This window comes from Trachurus japonicus, chromosome 19, assembly GCF_045865225.1.
Source record: "Trachurus japonicus isolate A0001 chromosome 19, Traja_1.0".
NCBI classification, from domain to species: domain Eukaryota; kingdom Metazoa; phylum Chordata; class Actinopteri; order Carangiformes; family Carangidae; genus Trachurus; species Trachurus japonicus.
In genome coordinates, this window is record NC_140925.1 from 4,710,370 (window position 1) to 4,729,583 (window position 19,214).

The following is a 19,214-nucleotide window of genomic DNA, read 5'->3' on the forward strand; positions in this document are numbered from 1 at the left end:
GCGAAATCCTTATAGAGTCAATAGTGCCCGACACAAAAACGTCCATAAAACTACACAAAAACCATTTAATATTCCTCCACACTGCTCGTCCACTGCAATCCAAGTGCCCTGAAGGGATATAGTCCAGAGTTTACTAGAAACAACATCATTTAGGACATTTTTACAGCCTAAACAGTCCTGTATTTTCGCTCTCATGCTCATGTGCCCCAGGTAAATTCAGTGCAGGACTGTTTAGGCTGTAAAAATGTGCTAAATGATGTTGTTTCGGGTTAACTCTGGACTATATCTCTTCAGGACACTTGGATTGCAGTGGACGAGCAGTGTGGAGGAAGATTACAAGGTTTTTGTGTAGTTTTATGGACGTTTTACGTCGGGCGCTATTGACTCTCATATAAGGATTTTGTTGGACTACGAACCGGCCTCCCGGGTCTCCAGATGCACTTTGAGGAAAGAAAACTACTCTGGAGCATTCATCAGCATGAGGGTGAGTCAATAATGACTGAATTTCACTTTTTGGTGAACTATTCCTTTGAGATAATTAAAATATAGTTGTACTAAAGTATCTGCTTGTGTAACCATCTGAAAAACTGAATATTGTCAGTATAGGTACTGAACACACTAATGGTCTTGAAAATGGTCTCACATTGGTTTGGTCTTGGTCTTGACTGCAACACTTGCATCGTCTCCACTCTTTCTCTAACTTTCTTACCTTGTGTCCCACAGACTCGAACGCCACGCGTGACTCGACTCAGCCCGACACAGCCGGCTCTCGCTGACCAGGCCAGCAGGGTTTCCTTCGCCTCAGCAGAGAATCTGGAAACCATGTCCGAGCCCGACATCCCCATCGGCTTCAACCGGATGAACCGGCTGCGCCAGAGTCTGCCGCTGGCACGCTCGTCCAGCCAGGCCAAGCTCAGGGCGCCAGGTCGGTCACTCACTAATCATCTATTATCTAGTTTTAACCTGTGGAGTCGAAGTCTTTATGTTCTGTACAGGAGATAAAACACATGAATAGCACAAGAAACTTAGAATATTTTTATCATCAACCTGTGCAGTGAGATCTGGTATCTTATTTTTAAATCCTGGTTAAACAACTTTTATGTTGTTACCTGTGAGTCGCTCCGTCTTCTTCTTATTTATAGATATTTTATTAATGAGAATGTTTTTTAGCACTGAGTTTGCCCGTGTAGCATTTTAAGACATAAGACTGTTTATTCATCCCACACATGGGGAAATGTGATTGTTACAGTAGCATTGTAGCTACAAGGTTGTTGTTTTTTTTAAAGTAGGAAAACATGCAAATATAGAAATATAAAAACAAGGAGAGAGAGAGAGTGATATTCTGTACAGTTATGTGTCAAATTATTTCAAGAGTATATAGAGTTATTTACAAGGATAGAATAAAAATGAATTATATATACACAGTATTTATAGTTGTAAGGCAGAAAAGAAACTATTGCAGGTACAGTAGGTGTATGGGTGTGTAAGTGTTGGACATAAATAAAGAACTGTAAACTGTATAAATAAATGAACAGCTTTAATAGTCTTTTTGGTGCTTCATCAGAATATCTCTGTGCATGACTTTTTTCTCAGATATTTTTATTATGAAGCACCAAGTTCTACAGAAGAGACGACTTATGTGTAATTAGACAATAACTCCGAACATGTAGGAGCGAGAAAAACAAAAACAAACATCTAAATAAGACATTAAACATTAATTAAAAAAGAAATCAAGAAATAAATAAATAAAAGTTAGTTAGTTAAAGGAACAATACATGAACTAGTATTAGTAGTATGGCCAGTAGAATAAGTTTCTTTGCAGTGATGAGTTCAAGTTCCAGACCCCGAGGGTGAACCACCTGTTAGCATCATGCTCCATCTAGCGCCACCATGAGGTCGGCATAGAATAAAATCAATAAAATAAAAGGAAATTAGGGTTTCACAGCAGCTCCAATAGAATGGTATAAAAACAAAAGATTAGATAACTTTTAAAAAAAGTTTTTAAAGCCACAATATTATAACACATTTTGTGGTTGACGGTGAAATGTGTCGACAGCTGCTGAGTAGATTTATCACGGCTGCAGGCGGCTGCTCTTTGTTCATCAGTGCGACTCACCCGCAATTATGAGGATTTACCGTGTTGTTCGTCACCTGCAGTGACACCGAGGCGCCTGAACGCATCACAGCCTTGTCATGTTTACACTCCGACTCTGCCACCTGACATCACAGCTGCCGCGGCGCCGATCCGCCCTCGTCTCCATCACAGCTCCGTTAGATCACCGCAGACGGAGACGCCGGAGTCGAGCTGTTTCCCTCTGTTGCCATGTCAACTGTGATGCAGGGGGAGCAAAAAGGTCACATCGCTTCAGTCTCGCCGCGATCGCCGTTGTCCGATCTATCGACAGCATCGTCGCTTTGATTGACAGATCGAGAGCCAATCACAGCGCGGACGTGTCCATGTGTGTTAAACTGTTAATCTTGTTTGACCTCGGTGGACGGCCAATAGGAGGCTGGATGTAAACAGAGAGTCTGTCAGTCTGCTCATGTGAACTCACCTGCAAGTTTTTATCGAGCAACTGGAAATACAAACGTTCAAAGAGGATAATTATTATAAGAATGCAGGTGAAAAGTACAAAAAAACTAAACAATAGAGGATTCATGAAGGAAAACGAAACAAAAGCAAAACAACACCAAATAGTAACAGATAAGGTGTGAAAGATGCTGAATATTAGGCATTTAATTCAACATAAAAACAGAGCAGAGAAATAATAATTAAATAAATAAAACAAAAAGGCAGGCAAAAAAGGCTTGATTTTTGTCATATTTGCTTTCTATTTTTTTAAGAGACAAAAGAACAACAACTTAATGTCGTTAGTAAAACCAGGGAAGGAAGGAGGGGTTGCAGTTCCTCCATTTTGCACATTTACCCAACAATAGCCACAAGAGTCCCAGTCTGCAGTGACAAAGGCATCACCATACTGTAGGTCCAATCCATACGGGAAGCCCCAACCAGAAGTTGGTCTTCTTCAAAACAAGAATTTAAAAAGTATATATTGATTTAAAAAGTATATATTTTGATTCAAGTAGATTGGTTTAAAACTAAACTAAATAAACCCGCCGCAATCCAATCCATACCGGAAGTCACAACCGGAAGTCGCTGCTCCATACTGGTAATCTGATTTACTTGAAGTTTTCAATCCACCATAAAGCGATAATTTAAAAAAGTGTATTTATAAAACCAAGTGGATTACGGAGATTAAAACTGAATAAGTAGGCCTATAATAGAAGAAGACAGGAGGACGTTCGTCTTCCCCGTGTGTTTATCTTGCATGAAGTGGCCGGATTTAAAACACTTCAACAATCATTCACACGACTTTAAGTTAATATTAGAAGAAAATAACAATAATCACAGAGTTACAAATTTTAATCGATTTGCAATTAATATATTGTATTATGTAAATATAGATAATATAATATAATGAAGAAGATACACCAAAAAAGCACAACTTCCAGTTGGGACTTCCGGTATGGACTGGACCAATGGTGGCGCCGTGTCCCGGCAGACTGATCCATCTCAACAATAGGCTCATCACCTGCTGCTGCTTGAAATTATGCATTTGTGGGAATTAGAAAACGTGGGAAAACGCACAACTCTTAATTCTTGTTACACCCTGCAGATAAAGTGAGGATGATTCATGATCATTTAGTTTCCTTCTAAACTCTCAGCTGACACTAAAATCTAACATACTGAGATGAAAACTGTCTCCTCACCCCCCCCTCCTCCCAACCCCTCCTCCCCCATCATGGATCTCCCTCATCGCTCCTCCTCCCCTCCATCTCCATAACTGCAGGGATCTTGTTCCTGCAGCTGGGAGAGGAGACGCGCCGGGTGCACCTGACCCACGAGCTGACCAGCCTGGACACTCTGCGGGCGCTCATCGTGCACATGTTCCCCCAGAGACTCACCATGGCCATGCTCAGGTACCGACCGTCACACGACCCCCCTGACCCCCCCGAACCCCCAGACCCCCCGACCAGTGGTGGACAGTCACGGAGTAAATTTACTTGAGTACTGTACTAAAGTACATATCCAGAGGATTTGTACTTTACTTGAGTATTACTGTAGATTTCTTTGGTACTTATGACTCTTACTTGAATACATTTCCAAGACAAATATTTTTACTTTTACTCGAGTTAATTTCTAGGAAGGCTGAAAAGTACTCGTTACTTTCAGGTCTGCTCTTTTTTTTTTTTTTTTTCTTTTTCTAAAATCCTATTGAATATAGCTGGTTTCAAAGAGTTAATTCTCAGAAACAAGAGTTAAAAGCTCCTTAAATTCATTTAGAAACAATCATAGTAATTCATTGATATGAAAAATAAGAAATTTACTCTTACTTTTACTTAAAGTAAATTTAAAAGCATGTACTTTTGGATACTTAAGTACCTTTAAAAGCAAGTACTTTTTTACTCTTACTCGAGTAACATGTCGACTGAGCTACTTTTACTTGTAACGGAGTAAATTTTGACCAGTAGTATTTGTACTCTTACTCAAGTACTGGGGTCGAGTACTCTGTCCATCTCTGCCCCCGACCGTCCATCTGTCCATCGATCTGTCTGTTTATCTGTTTACACTCCGTTTGGTGCGAGTTCCACCGATCGATCACGAGACGAGACGTGTGAATGACACAGATGTCGAAATAATAATATAAATAGTATGATAAGTCTTGTAAACAGATACAGATCTATAAAAATGAAACGGGCGTGAAATTGTCACATAAAAAAGAAATGCAGTCATACTGGAGGGAGATGAACAAAATAATGGGTGTCGAGTTAGACTTTATATCTTGGTACGATGCCTAAAACAGTTCTACACAAGGATAAATGTACTTTTTAAAGATACTTTTGACAAGTAGTAGTAGTAGGAAAGCTATGTCCATAAAATCATTGCAAGTTGATGCTCCGACTCTGGAGCAGTGAAGAGGGATCGTTAAAGAAATCTATTGGAGCAGAGACTTAATTTTGTTTTAAGACTTGAGTTAGAAGAGAAATGAACTGAACGCTGGGAAAAATGGATTATGTACTGTATGCACTTTTACTATGACATTATACCACAGTGTATGTGGGGAAATATAGTGTGATTGTAACTGTAACACCAATGATAACCTCATGTTCTTGGTAAATTTCACGTAAATAAATAGTAATAATAATAATAATGAAGTATTTTTTAGTATTCACATAAAGTATTTTATTAGTATCTTATTGCATGCTTTGTTAAATGTTAGTTTTTTTCTGAGGTTTTCATCCTAAACTGCTGGAAGTTGTGAATTTCCCTCGGGATGAATTAAAGTTTCTGTCATCAATCTGTAAAAAAAACACATAAAATCTAATTTTAAGGATCAGAGCTGCTGAAATGATAACAAGTTCATGTAAAGTTACATAAACTGTAATGAAGCTTCAGCTACAGTTCATGTTCTCTCAATACTTTATATATAATATTTTGACGTATTTTTTTATGCAAAACAAAGTAAGGGCCTTTGAGGGTTTTTGGACAATGTGTGATAAAGTTGCGTTTGCATAAAGCTGCATATTTGTCCATTATTAAACACATTAGAAAAGTATAACTTAAGATAGACAGATGCATGATGGGAATCGTGATGTCAGACTCTTTTAGCTCCGTTCAGAGTCGTCTGTATTTACCCTCCACATCGTTCTGGCCTGTTGGACTCGGTCTCTCTCTCATTACTGCGGCTTCATGCACTTAAAGATCTTCCAATTTTCCTCCTGCTCAGTAAATGAACCTACATCACAGCTTATTATGGGATAATAGCTGCTGAAATTGTCTTTCGCCTCGACTATTTATCAATGTTTTTTTCTTTTATTGACGTGCAGGTCTCCGAGCACGGCGCTGCTGATCAAGGACGAGACGCGTAACGTCTTCTACGAGCTGGAGGACCCGCGGGACGTTCAGGACCGCTGCGTAATTAAGATTTACTGCAAAGAGCCGGTGTACGGCACCTTCCCCGGACACCACAGCCCCCACCTGGCCAACGGAGACCTGCGGGTAGGTGTGTGTGTCTGTGTGTGTGTGTGTGTGTGTGTGTGGTAGATGACAAAAAGAAGGGGACTCGCCACACTGTATGCTCCCAAAGTATACAAAAATGTATTAGAGGACTACATACAATAGTAAGCAACACCAGTGGGTGGCAATTAGTGACGACAAGGTCTTGAGAAATCCACAATAAAAACAAGATCTATAAATATGAGTTGGCATGGGAAATATCAAAGACACAGGTCGACCATTTTAGATTAAAGTAAGAAAAAATAGAAAATATGTGTGGTTTTTTTGATAAAATTAGTTACTCTTGCTGTCCTCATATTTATAATATTTTGTATGTTTCCAAAGGAAAAAGAGGGGAAAATGTAGGAAAAAAATGTGTGTATATATAAGGGGTTCCCTTTCCCTAAGAAATAAGGAAAATGGTAAATACAAAAGAGTTAAAGGGACAACGAGGAGTTTCTATTCAGCTATAAAAAAGTCTCACGTTAATGTGGATGAATCTCCGCTACCCACACTTGTTAATGGGCCCATTTTCGATAAATATATCGTTCTGTCTCTATCGTTATTTTGTTATTATTAGTGGTGGCGGAAATGCTGGTCGAGCCGACCAGCGTTTCCTTCGTGGCGAGTCATGAGAATAACGCAGCCGAATCACTGTTTATGGTCGGAACTACGGTGGTATGTGATCCTCTTTGAACCTCTGACTTTAATTATTGATGAATGAAAACATGAGTCTGTCTTGCGCCCGGTCAAAGAAATGTACGGTGCGCGTGGAGGCTCATAAATGTAGTGTGAAAACGCTTCGCTTTTCCAAAACTCCTCGTTGTCCCTTTAAGCAAAAATACACATTACAGCATTAGTTCTACCAATGAGTAGTAAATCCATGATGATATCTCAACTCTCTATATAATGGAGTCTGGGGTATACCTGGAGAGAAAAGAGCAGAGGGCTTCCCCTTCCCTCCCCTTGCTGTCCTCATATTTATTATAATTTGTATATTTTGATATTTTCCATGCCAATTGATATTTATAGATCTTGTTTTTATTGTGGATTTCTCAAGATCTTGTCGTCACTAATTGTCATCCACCGGTGTTTCTTACTTATCCACAGCCACGGGTGGATCCTGTGAATCTACTTAAAGACCTTAAAGACCTGAAAGCAACTGCACCTATTGACCTGACGAAGAGCTTAACGCTCGAAACGTTGTCATTGTCTCTTTTTTATGTAGTCCTCTAATACATTTTTGTGTACTTTGGGAGCACACAGTGTGGCGAGTCTCCTTCTTTTTGTCGCTAACCTCCCTGGACTCAGCACCTGACTACACTGTGGATGTGCGTGAGCCTTTTTCTTTGTTTTTGTGTGTGTGTGTGTGTGTGTGTGGTTACCAACTCTCTGCTGGTTTTTTATTTTATTGTGACGCCAAGAAAACGATCCACTTCAGCCACACACAGTCTCCTTTTTTTCCTTCATTACACATTCAGTGTGTGTGCAGCTGTGTCTGACTCACAGATTAGGGAGCGACACACACACACAAACACACTCTCAGACACACACACACACACACACACTTGTTTGTTTCTGCCGTCCAATAACACACTTTATAATTCCCCTTGAAATGTGTTATTTATTCTCACACACCTGCTTCGTTCTCACACTGATCTGATTTCTTCTGTGTTTACAAACACCAGCTCGTGTTACGTAACGTGTCCGAGCGTGAAAAAAATCGCCTCTGGGGGTCATGAGTCATGTGACCTCGCTTTCTGCGCTAGGCGACCGGGCCGCACGCCAGCAGACTGTATAATAACATCAACACTGCTCTGAGGAGACGGACCGAGGGCGACCGGGTCACCGATCTGGGATACTGTTGTTTCTTTATTTTATTTTATTCACGTTATTCTACAAAATCCAAATACAGACACTGGTTTCTCCTCTAAAACCCTCAAAAGAAACTCGGTTTATAATGATGTGGAATAGAAAAAAAGAAAAGAAAAAGCAGCAGCCTCCAGGGTTCAGGGCCGCCAGAGAAAGATGAGTCTGCAGAAAAAAATGAAAAGCTCAATAATAATCACATCTCTCAGGTGTTGAAGCCTTTTTTTGTGCCTCGTTCACATGAATCTCTGCTCCGTCTCTTCACGCTGCATCAGTCACAGTGAAAAAAAAACCCACCGACAACGTTACACAGAGAGAAGGTCGTCAGTCATTCGTCTCCTGCTCTTCTCCTTCTCAAGCCGCCAGCTAACGAGCTGACAGCAGTAAAGAGATTAAAGGTTCAGTTTGTAATATTTGGTTTATGGTTTATTGGTAAGATTCTACCCATGAATATATTTGTTTAAGTGAATAATCGCTATGAAATAAAATGTGTTTGGTTTTCGTAGCCCTATAATTCTTCTTTTATATCTACATATAGCAACGGTCTTGCTTTAGAGCAGTGGCTCTCAAACCTTTTTAGATCAAGGACCTCTAAACTGACATAAATCAAACCACTGGACAAGATTTTGAAACAAACACCAGAAATACAGTAATATTTGTTCTGAGACTGAATAACGTTATGTTTTTTAGTCAGTGTACATTCAAATTAGGGCCAATGGCGTGAAATTCTGGGGAAAAAAAGTGATTTTTCTACCCCCCTATGAGAACTTCTGCTTTAGAGAGCGTTGTGAGGAGATGGATCTTAATACCACATAAATATAGTTTAATAAAGGTAAAGGTAAAGGAAAAGTTATATTTTATTGTCCCGTGAAGGGAGAATAAAGTATAACTGAGTATACCTGCCGCTGCATTGCACACATCGTTTAAAGAGACCCCAAGGAGTTTGCTTTTAGTTATGAAACAGTCTCATATTAATGTGGATGAATCTACTTGTTAATGGATCCATTTTCTATAAACATATTGTTATATTGTTTCTTTTTTGTTATTTTGATATTATTATTTAGTAGTCGACTTGTCCAGCATTTCCTAGTTTGCTGGTTTCCCGGACGGATCGCTAGTTGGCATCGTTTATGGTCGGAACTACGACGGTATCTGATCGTCTTCCAACCTCCGACTTTCAACCTTGATTAATGAAAACATTCTTGGCAAATGTTTTCGCTTTCGTCCGTCTTGCGCCGGTCCAAGAATTTCACCGTGCTCTCAGAGGCTCATGGGAAATGTAGTGTGAAAACAGTTTGCTTTCCGAAATTCCTCATAGTCCCTTTAAAATACATCATAAAACATAACACATATCAGTAGCAACACATGGAAAATTTCAATATACCAACTCATGATCCAAATGTAGTTACAAAACAAAACAAAACAAAATAAAGTAATCAGAATATACAACAAATATTCAACACTATATATATTAAAGTGCTGCCCGAGGTTTAAGAACAGGAGTCACAAAGTGCTGTTTTGTTTCCATTCAGTAAAGTAGCCTATGTCAGTGTAGTGTTGAATTATTGCTATTACAGATGTTGCTCTGACTCTGCTTTTGACTGAACGATCACATCTGGATTTGGATTATTTGGTGTTGATGACATCATCAGATCTGTCCAATGACTGACTCACCTGTCTGCCCTCACGACCTCATGGTTACCTCTGGTATATTTTGTGTTTTGCTTGAAGAAGAAGAAACGATGCAAACGATTCCCGTCCTCAGAGTGAAGTGCAGAGTTGAGTCTGTGTGTTGAAGGTGGCGCTGATAAAAGGTGATAACAGCGAAGTCTCTCACCTTTTGTTTCAGCCTCAATAAGCGTCGTCTGTGTGGCGGCGGGAACATTATCTACCTGTAGTTAACATCTGTGGAGCAGAGGAGGTGGAGGAGCCTCGTCCCCGACCATTAATCAGCTGATTGTTGTGGCTGCGCTCGGTGCAGCAGCAGCAGCAGCAGCAGCTTCCTCCTCCTCCTCTTATCGACGAGCCGCGATGGGCTTTATCTAAATTCATCAGTCGGCTGCTTGGCCACAAATAAACGTGGCACCGGCCCTGATTAGCGTGATTGTTAACGCTTCACGCTGCTGCTGCTGCTGCTGCTGCCAACAGACGGATGATGGATGGAGCCGGAGGCCGATGGCGATGGCGTCCTGGTCTGCAGTGAACCAAACCTCTCACCTTCTGTCGTCCTGTCGTCGCTCCGACTCCTCGCTGGTTATGGAGACGACTGAGTGTTGGGAAACGCTGCTTTTTTAGAGAAGAGAATAAATTAAAAAGCTGAAGTATCATGTTACAGAGCAGCAGCCAACACCGAGAAATGAGAAATGAATCTGCATGTTAAAAGGATAGTTCAACATTTTGTCAAATTGGCCCATTGCCATAATCCCTATAGTCATAGCAGTAGGTTTGTTACCTTTAATTGTCGATGAAAGCTGTTTTTAGAACGGCGGAGCAGAGCCGTGAGCTGCTCAGAGCTACGCTACGGAGGCTAATGGGATTTCTTGGTTTCCCTCATCAAACTCATCAAATACACAATCCAACAACTCCACAACGCTCTGGTGGACAAGTTGTGACAGAGTTATTTTAGACGTAAATGCAGAGACTGCTTGATGGAAAACTGTCCCTGAAGGCAATGTGCATCAGCGGTTTTGCATGAATTTGCCTCTTAAACAACTCTGTCTCATAACGTTCTGTTATTATCTCATAGCGTGGTGAATGTGCAGGTCACAACTTGTCCACCAGAGCGTTGTGGAGTTGTCGGATTGTGTATTTGATGAGTTTGATGAGAGAAACCAAGAAATCCCATTAGCCTCTGTAGCATAGCTCTGAGCAGCTCGCGGCTCTGCTCCGCCGTTCTAAAAACAGCTTGCACCGACAAATAAAGGTAACGAACCTACTGCTATGACTATAGGGATTATGGCAATGGGGCAATTTGCACAAAATGTTGAACTATCCCTTTAAAGAGTCGACAGATGCCTGAGCTGCTGCCGTCAATCAAACACAACGAGGCCTTTGGTGTTCATCCCTCCGTGTGTGTGTGTGTGTAGTGTTTTGGAGGTCACCTGTGATCGGCGCCGTCTGAAACCTTCCCAGCGTTTTACAGCCTCATCAAAGCAGCAGCAGCTCCCCTCGACTTTTATGTGTGTGAGGTGCATTGGCTGCTTCAAGGTGAGCCACGAGGACGTGTGTGTGTGTGTGTGTGTGTGTGTGTGTGTGTGTGTCTGCGTGTGTGTGTGTGTGTGAGCTTATTGAACTGCAGCCAGCACAGCTCAGATTATTCCCCTGATTGCAGTCTGGCCAGGATTACTGCGGTCCCTGAATGCAGCACAGAAATATGGTTAAGGCTGAGATTGATTGGAAGATTTCCCACAGCAGGCGGCGGCTCTTAAAGGCGTCGCGGGACGGACGACGAAGCACCTGTAACAGAGTAGACGCCTGGCGACTTCAGGGGGGGGGGTGAGATCGTCCCTGTGTCTCCAGCGGCGGTTAAAGGGATAGTTCACTCAAAATTTCACTCATTATCTACTCACCCTCATGTGGACTAAGGGCTGGGAGAAGTTTCAGAGTCCTCCGTGGCTTCTCTGAGTTACAGAGAGAGTGCATGTCCATATGACGGTTGCAAATGGATACCAACTGTCTTCGTAACAAAAAGACACACCAAAAACATCCAAATACCTCCATGCTGCTCGTATGTAATGTCCGTCTTGTATTGAAGCCCTGAAATGTGAAATTGTCCCGAAAAAAATTAAATAAGTCTATACCTCAAGCTTGTTTTGTAGCTCCTCTTCCCGGTTCGTCCAAATTTGACAAATAGGGAAGAGGAGCTTCCACTACAGACAAGCTTGAAATATAGACTTATTTAATTTTTTTAGGGACAATTTCACATTTCGGGGCTTCATTACAAGACGGACATTACATACGAGCAGCATGGAGGTATTTGGATGTTTTTTGGTGTGTCTTTTTGTTACGAAGACAGTTGGTATCCATTTGCAACCGTTATATGGACATGCACTGCTGCTCCGAGACCCCCTGTAACTCAGAGAAGCCACGGAGGACTCTGAAACTTCTCCCAGCCCTTATGGTACAGACACACCAACTCCGGCGGCGACGGATCCGGCCACAACGGACCGGCGAGCGCTGCAGCGAGTGGGCAGGACTAGGTGACGTTTATGTGACGTAGTGCCGAGCTTGAGTTTCGCTCTGCCGTTTCCAACATGGCGGCCGGGTCACAAACGATCTCATTTTACAGTTAAACAACACACTAAAGTATGTTTCTGAAAACATTTGAGGCGGGAAATGTGTAGTGCAGTAACAGAATCTGGATTTATATTTGATCAACAACGCCTAGTTTGGTAGTTTGAACGAAGTTTCTGGAGCCGGCCGCATTGCGTTGGACGGACCTCATTTGCATAAAGTTCAATCTATCGAACTTTATGCAAATTCACATACGGCGACGGGGCCGTCAACTCCTCCTGCTGTATCCATCTGCCCCGCCCGGCCGGAGCTCCTGCTCCACATAGACATGAATGGAATCCGTTGACTGAACGTCGGTTGACGGAGTTGGTGTGTCTGTACCATTAGTCCACATGAGGGTGAGTAGATAATGAGTGAAATTTCAATTTTGGGTGAACTATCCCTTTAAAGGATGGTGGCTGTTGCTAAGATACGAGATGGGAGAGGATGGCGGTGCCGGCGGAGGCGTTGCTCGGCCGTCCGCAGGGCGTCGTTGTAAAGAGGCCTCGGGGTTATTATGGGGGAAATATTGGTTTTTCAATTTGCATCGTCTCCAGGAGAGAACGCTCTGTGCGTCATAAGCAATTACTGTGTTGTCTTCTTTTGTGTTTCCTCGCCGTATCCATTACTCTCAACCCTCGGCCGCCGCCACCGCCGCTGCTGCTGCTGCTTTACATCGCGCTCTGATGCTGCTGCTGCTGCTGATGATTCGTCTCCTCTCTCTCTCACATGTGGGATTGATGCCAGGAGATAATCCCTTCACGCTCAGTCTGTCAATAAGCGATGAAGTGCAACTTGAAACACACTTAAAGCGCCAATTTGGACTCTTCCCTGTCAATCAGAGGGAAAACGCCGTCTGCGAATCGCTGTGAAATATTGAAGCTGAAGATTTTTAGTTTATGGTTTTTTTAAACGACTCGTTCTTCAGGTCGTCGCTCAGTTTTTATTCTCATTGTTTCATAAATAATAATTATAACAAAATGAAAGCGTGATATTTCAAGAGTCTCTACACTGGAGATCAATACTGAAGTCAGAGCAACATCTGTCCCACATCTGGACTCAGAGGAAACATCAAACGTCTTCACTGTGCTTCATCTTCACCAGAAACTTAAAACCTTCAGATCTTCACTTTGCTGTTTGATCGTTTTCTTATTGATTTAAACTTTAAAGGAGCTTCTTCCCCTGAAGAGCTTTTAGTTATTGATACCTGATAGATTTTATCTGTTCAAACTGGATTTTATGTTTATGTATGTTTTATTATTTCTGTCTCTCCTGAACTCAACAATTTTTATTTATATTGTTGTTTTATTAATTCATTTATTTTTCACTTTCAACTTTTTATATATATTTTTTGCCTTTGGTGCGAATTAGTCTCTGAATCTCAGTCTGATTTTATTTATTTATTATTCAATCACTTGTAGAACTCTTTGAACTGAACAACAGATCCTGTATAGATAAAATTTGATCTATTGATTGATTCATAAATAACTCAATGAGACTGACAAATGATACCACAGACTGAATTAAACAGACGGCCTTTTAGAGCTCTGAGTCACTGATAAGCAATAATAATAATAATCCATAAATGTAAAGACGACTGACAAAGGCTGGAGTTCGTCACGCAGAAATTAGAAATACATAATTTAATAGATAATAAACAATAATAATAAAGCTGCACATCCACAATAATACGAACCAGTACAGTACATACTGTTTAAAATAATCAATTAATCTTATAGGTCAAACATCTGCACCACATGTTGCAAAATTAATCTTCTCCTTCTTCATCAACATGTGCAAAGCCGATTTATTTTATTTTCCTCCACATTGTTTACACATAAATCTACATGAACACGTCTCAGCCTTCAGTGGTTTTATTCAAAATAAATATCAACTTTACTGGTTCATTTCCTGGCGTTGACAAACTGGTGTCGATCCTGAACATGTGCTGCGTTTTGGATCCGATGCAGAGTCAGAAAATATTTTAATATCTGTTTGTTTTTGCCAGGGGAAAAAAAGAGTTTTAATGAGTTGGAGGAGATGTGTTTTCTCCCAGGCGGAGAGGAGGTCTCTGAATGCATCGCTCTGAGGCGTGTGTGTTTGTGTTCTTGTACATGCTACGTTGTGAGGACCGGAACAAGTTTTTAACCAACAGAGTGAGGACATTTTGGCCGGTCCTCACTTTTTCCAAGGGCTTTTTGAGGGTTAAGACTTTAGGTTATAATTAGGTTTAAATTAGGTTAAGAGTAATGGTTCAGTTTAGGCATTTGTTTTGGATGGTTAAGGTTAGGGTAAGGGGCTGGGGAATACAATGCAACATTATGTCAATGGCATGTCCTCACAAAGATATATTTACAAGGGGGTGTGTGTGTGTGTGTGTGTGTGTGTGTCCACAGAGGGAGATGGTGTACGCCCCTCAGGACTCTCCGCCCAACCGTCGCCTCGGCAACCCGGCCATGTCTTCCCAGCACTCGTCCTCCTCGGCCTCGCCGCCTCAGGGCTCGCCGTCCCGCGCTCGCCTCCTCTACAGCGGCGGCGGCGGCGGCGGCGGGCGTCCCTCGTCCTACGCCGGCCCCGCCCCCCACCACCACCACCACACCCACTCCCTCCCCCACCCTCAGTCCCACCACTCGTCTCCACGGCAACAACCGCAGCTCCACCACCATCCGCCGCAGCCGCAACACCAACACCAACACCACCACCACCACCACGCTTCGCCGCCGCAGCCGCCACCGTCGGCCGCGTTCTGCGCCGCCTCGTCCAGCGCCATCCTGGAGCGCCGCGACGTGAAGCCCGACGACGAGGTGGGGGGGGGGTCCCGGAGCATGGTGCTGCTGCGCGGCGACGACCGAGGCGGCGGCGGCGGCGGTATCTACGCCGACCCGTACTCTCTGGGCGCCGAGAGCAGCCGGCTGAGTCTGGCTGGCGGCCCGCACTCCCCGCTGCCGGCGCGGGCCGACCCGTACGGCTCCTTGTACCGCCGCGGAGGAGGGGGAGGGGGCGGCGGCGGCAGCGGTGGGGGGGCGGGGCCAGTGCGCTCGCTGACCTCGTATTCGGCGGCGGCGTTGCAAGGAGAGCTGATGGAGAGCGGCGCCCTCTACAGGCCGGGCGGGCCGCTGTACAACGACGCCTACGCCGCCGCGTCCATGTTGGCCATGGGGCTGCGGGTGCCCCCCCCCTCCTCGCCGCAGAAGATCCCCGACGTCAGGGACTCGTACGGCGGCGTCGGTGTCGGTGGCGGTGGAACGCTGCCCGGCCGCGGCTCCCCCGGGAGGCAGAGTCTGCGCCGGGACTCGGTGACGTCGTCGGTGTTCGGGGACAGTCCCAAGGCGCGGGGCCACCAGGGGGCCGGGCTGGGACTGACCTCGGAGCAGCTCTGCCTCATGGCCGCGCCCGGCGTGGACGGAGGGGGGCCGGGCGGCTTCGGGTCGCCGCTGCTAGGCAACGAGACCGAGACCAGGTAGGACAGACCATCATCATACAAACTATAGTCAAAGCGGAGCGGCAGGATTTGTTTTGAAACTAAACTACTCTCGACCAATCAGGAACCACCGGCCCAGAATGGATTTGATTGGTCGAAGATACTGGGAGACAGAGACATCTGTGAGCGCTCCAAACACACAGACCTCTCCTTACTGAAAGCTGAATGGGAAAATATAATTTTCTTTTTAAAAAAAAAAGTTAATATTTTGTTTTTAAAACAAATCCTGCCGCAGCTTTAAATCACACAGGAGATATTGTGATTGGTTGATTGATTGATAGATTGAAACAAGAGGATTCATCTCACTGAGTCTCACTGTCAGTACGTTTACATGCACAGCTTAATCCAGCTGTGCTTAAAATGCGATTTTGGTGTCTAATCGGACTTCTGTCCTCGTCCCAGTTCACATGCAACTGAGAAAATCTAATAACTGAGGGAACGTGTCCTCCTCCTCAACACCAGGTGGCGATATGCGTCGTTTCAGCGGGTTAATACGGCCCTTCTCCGGCGTTTTCGAACAACAGCGAGATGTTTAATCGTACAGCTTTATTCATCTTGTACGTACGTTATGTGCGCGTTACTTATTGTGCAGACAAGGTGCACGCTATCTATCCCTCGTGGTCATGGTGATTTCCAGAGGCAAACAAGAACGCCGTAACGCTACAACAACAGCTTCTGCAACCGGCTTTCTAGGATGTTTTTGTTCCGGGGTCTTACATACGCCAGCGTGGGGGGTGTGGAGCAGCGCACATACGTTGTCCAGTTAAACTCCGATTAAGGCGTATACATGCCGGAGAAAGTCCAATTCCAATCGCATTATCTGGGAGTTGGAGAACTCCTATATTAGTCGGACCAACGCGTTTCCATGCACTCAGTCGTCCAGTTGTAGTCGGATTAAGGCAATAAGAGTCGTGTAAACGTACTGACTGGCTACAAGATCAATAATGATAGAGAAACAGGTCGTGTTGTTGTCAAGAAAGACTGAGACCAGTACTGATAATATTCATGTGTCTTGATATTTTAAAATTAAAAAGAAAAGATGATTTGATCTAAAGTCTGAACCATATTTAATGTAAACAGAGTTTGGATTGAACAGAAGAACACAGCACAGAACCTGCTGAAGTCTCCTCCCACTGTTGTCATGGTGACACCAAGTTGTTCACATGGTTTAACACGAGCAGATACTTTGGTACAACTATTTGAATTGTCTTAAAGTTATTGAATTATATCCCATAAACCAAAGCTGTGGTCTGAACTGGTCTGAGTCCAAGACCTTGAAAATGTGTTCTCAAGACCGGTCTGAGGGTTACAACACTAGAAACAGGAAAATATTTTTTGTACACAGTCAGACAAGAAAGAGGAGGTGAAACCACAGAGTACATGAAAACATCTGTACACATCTGGGAGCTGTAGTTTCTCCTCCTCTGTGTGTGTGTGTGTGTGTGTGTGTGTGTGTGTGTGTGTGTGTGTGTGTGTGTGTGTGTGTACAGGGAGCGGATGGAGGCGATGGAGAAGCAGATCGCCAGTCTGACCGGACTGCTGCAGAGAGTCCTGAGCAGAGCGCCTGAGGCCGAGAGCCCGTAAGACACACACAAACTCTCTCACACACACACACACACACACACACACACACACACACACACACACACACACACACACACCTCACAGCCGTGCTCTATTTCCCTCCTTGTGTTCTACATACACAACTATTTTTAGCGTTAAAATATTAAACTACTTCCGTGTGATGATTCAAAATCTCAAATATGGAAAAACACAGAACTGTTGTACAGAAGGAACGAGGCGGAAAAGAAACAGTAAAGTCGAGTTTATTGATCAGTTAAAGGAATAGTTCAACATTTTGTTGTGTTGTTTTAGAGGCAAATGCAGCCGGAACTACATCCCAGACACGGCTGCTGGGCGGAGGGATTTCAAAAGTGCAAAGTAGTTCAGAGTATTTGCTTCATTTGTCGTAATGTTACATAATTATACATGATTATTTCATAGCGTGGTGAATGTGCAGGTCACAACTTGTCCACCAGAGCATTTTGGAGTTGTTGGATTGTGTATTTGATGAGTTTGATGAGGGACAGTAGACCTGTACCGTTCACTGAGCAGCTCACGCCAATCTCAAAACAACATGCACCGATAATTAAAGGTAATAATGAACCTAATGGCTACGACTATAGGGATTATGGAGAGAGGAGAATTTGCCAAAAATGTTGAACTATCCCTTTAATGACATCGTATGAACTGAATTAATCCCTGTGACCTCTAGGCTCCAGTTCTGCTCACAGTTCACACTTCAGATCAGACCCGTCCTGGTTGGTTTCTTTACTGGACTGGACTGTGTGTCGGGCTCGTTGTCATGGCAACTCCCCCAGTGATGACGTCGTTGTCGATGTTGTGACAGATTCAGATTCAGAGTCGAAAACTTCAGCACGGAATTAAAAGCTAAAAGAAAAAAACGAATCACAGTTAGTGATGAGCAACACAGCTTCACACACACACACACACACACACACACACACACACACACACACACACACACACACACTCCTCACTGACAGTGTGTCGTCGTGCCTCTTCCAGGGAGAAGATCGAGTCGGCCAGCGACTGCTCAGGAACTGACAGTAAGTGTTCACTCACTCCTAAAAAAAAAAGAGAAAGAGACAAACGACTTCCTGTCACCGCCGCCGGTCACCGTTCCCTCTGCCGCCGGTTCGATTCCCACATGAACGGCTCAGGCGCTTCTTCTTCGTCCTCTCCTTTTGAGCCGACGCTGTTTCATTTTCTCTGCATAACTTCCTTAAAACGCCTCCTGTCGTCCTTCTGGGTCATTGACCAATATGTTTCCTTCCTTCCTCCATCCTTCCTTCCTTCCTTCCTTCTTTCCACAATCCTTCCTTCCTTCCTTCCTTCCTTCTTTCCACAATCCTTTTTCCCTTCCTTCCTTCCTTCCTTCCTTCCTTCCTTCCTTCCTTCCTTCTTTCCACAATCCTTTTTCCCTTCCTTCCTTCCTTCCTTCCTTCCTTCCTTCCTTCCTTCCTTCCTTCCTTCCTTCCTTCCTTCCTTCCTTCCTTCCTTCCTTCCTTCCTTCCTCCCTTCCTTCTTTCCACAATCCTTTTTCCCTTCCTTCCTTCCTTCCTTCCTTCCTTCCTTCCTTCCTTCCTTCCTTCCTTCCTTCCTTCCTTCCTTCCTTCCTTCCTCCCTCCATCCTTCCTTTCTCCCTTCCTTCTTTCCACAATCCTTTTTCCCTTCCTTCTTTCCTTCCTTCCTTCCTTCCCTTCGTCCTTACTTCTTCTTCCTCTTTTGATCAAATTGACCCGATCTGTTCCCTATATACCTCCATCTTTCTTTCCTTCCCTTTTCCCTTCCTTCTTACCTCCCTTCTTCCTTCCTTCTTCTTCCTTCCTTGAACGAATCTGTTCCCTCCCTCCAACTTTCTTTACTTCCCTTTTCCCTTCCTTCTTTCCACAATCCTTTTTCCCTTCCTTCCTTCCTTCCTTCCTTCCTTCCTTCCTTCCTTCCTTCCTT

At 43.7% G+C, this 19,214-nt stretch overlaps 1 protein-coding gene across 6 annotated transcripts in view; it reads left to right on the forward strand.

Moving 5' to 3' along the window:
* Positions 1-19,214, forward strand: part of srcin1b (SRC kinase signaling inhibitor 1b) — a 139,022-nt gene that overhangs the window by 90,570 nt on the left and 29,238 nt on the right. For all 6 annotated transcript variants that reach the window (XM_085760814.1, XM_085760816.1, XM_085760813.1 and 3 more), the window contains exons 4-9: positions 724-925; positions 3,852-3,981; positions 5,890-6,061; positions 14,596-15,659; positions 17,171-17,260; positions 18,270-18,310. In XM_085760814.1, the coding sequence (XP_085616940.1) occupies positions 724-925; positions 3,852-3,981; positions 5,890-6,061; positions 14,596-15,659; positions 17,171-17,260; positions 18,270-18,310 (1,699 nt within the window). The remainder of the gene's footprint in view (positions 1-723; positions 926-3,851; positions 3,982-5,889; positions 6,062-14,595; positions 15,660-17,170; positions 17,261-18,269; positions 18,311-19,214) is intronic.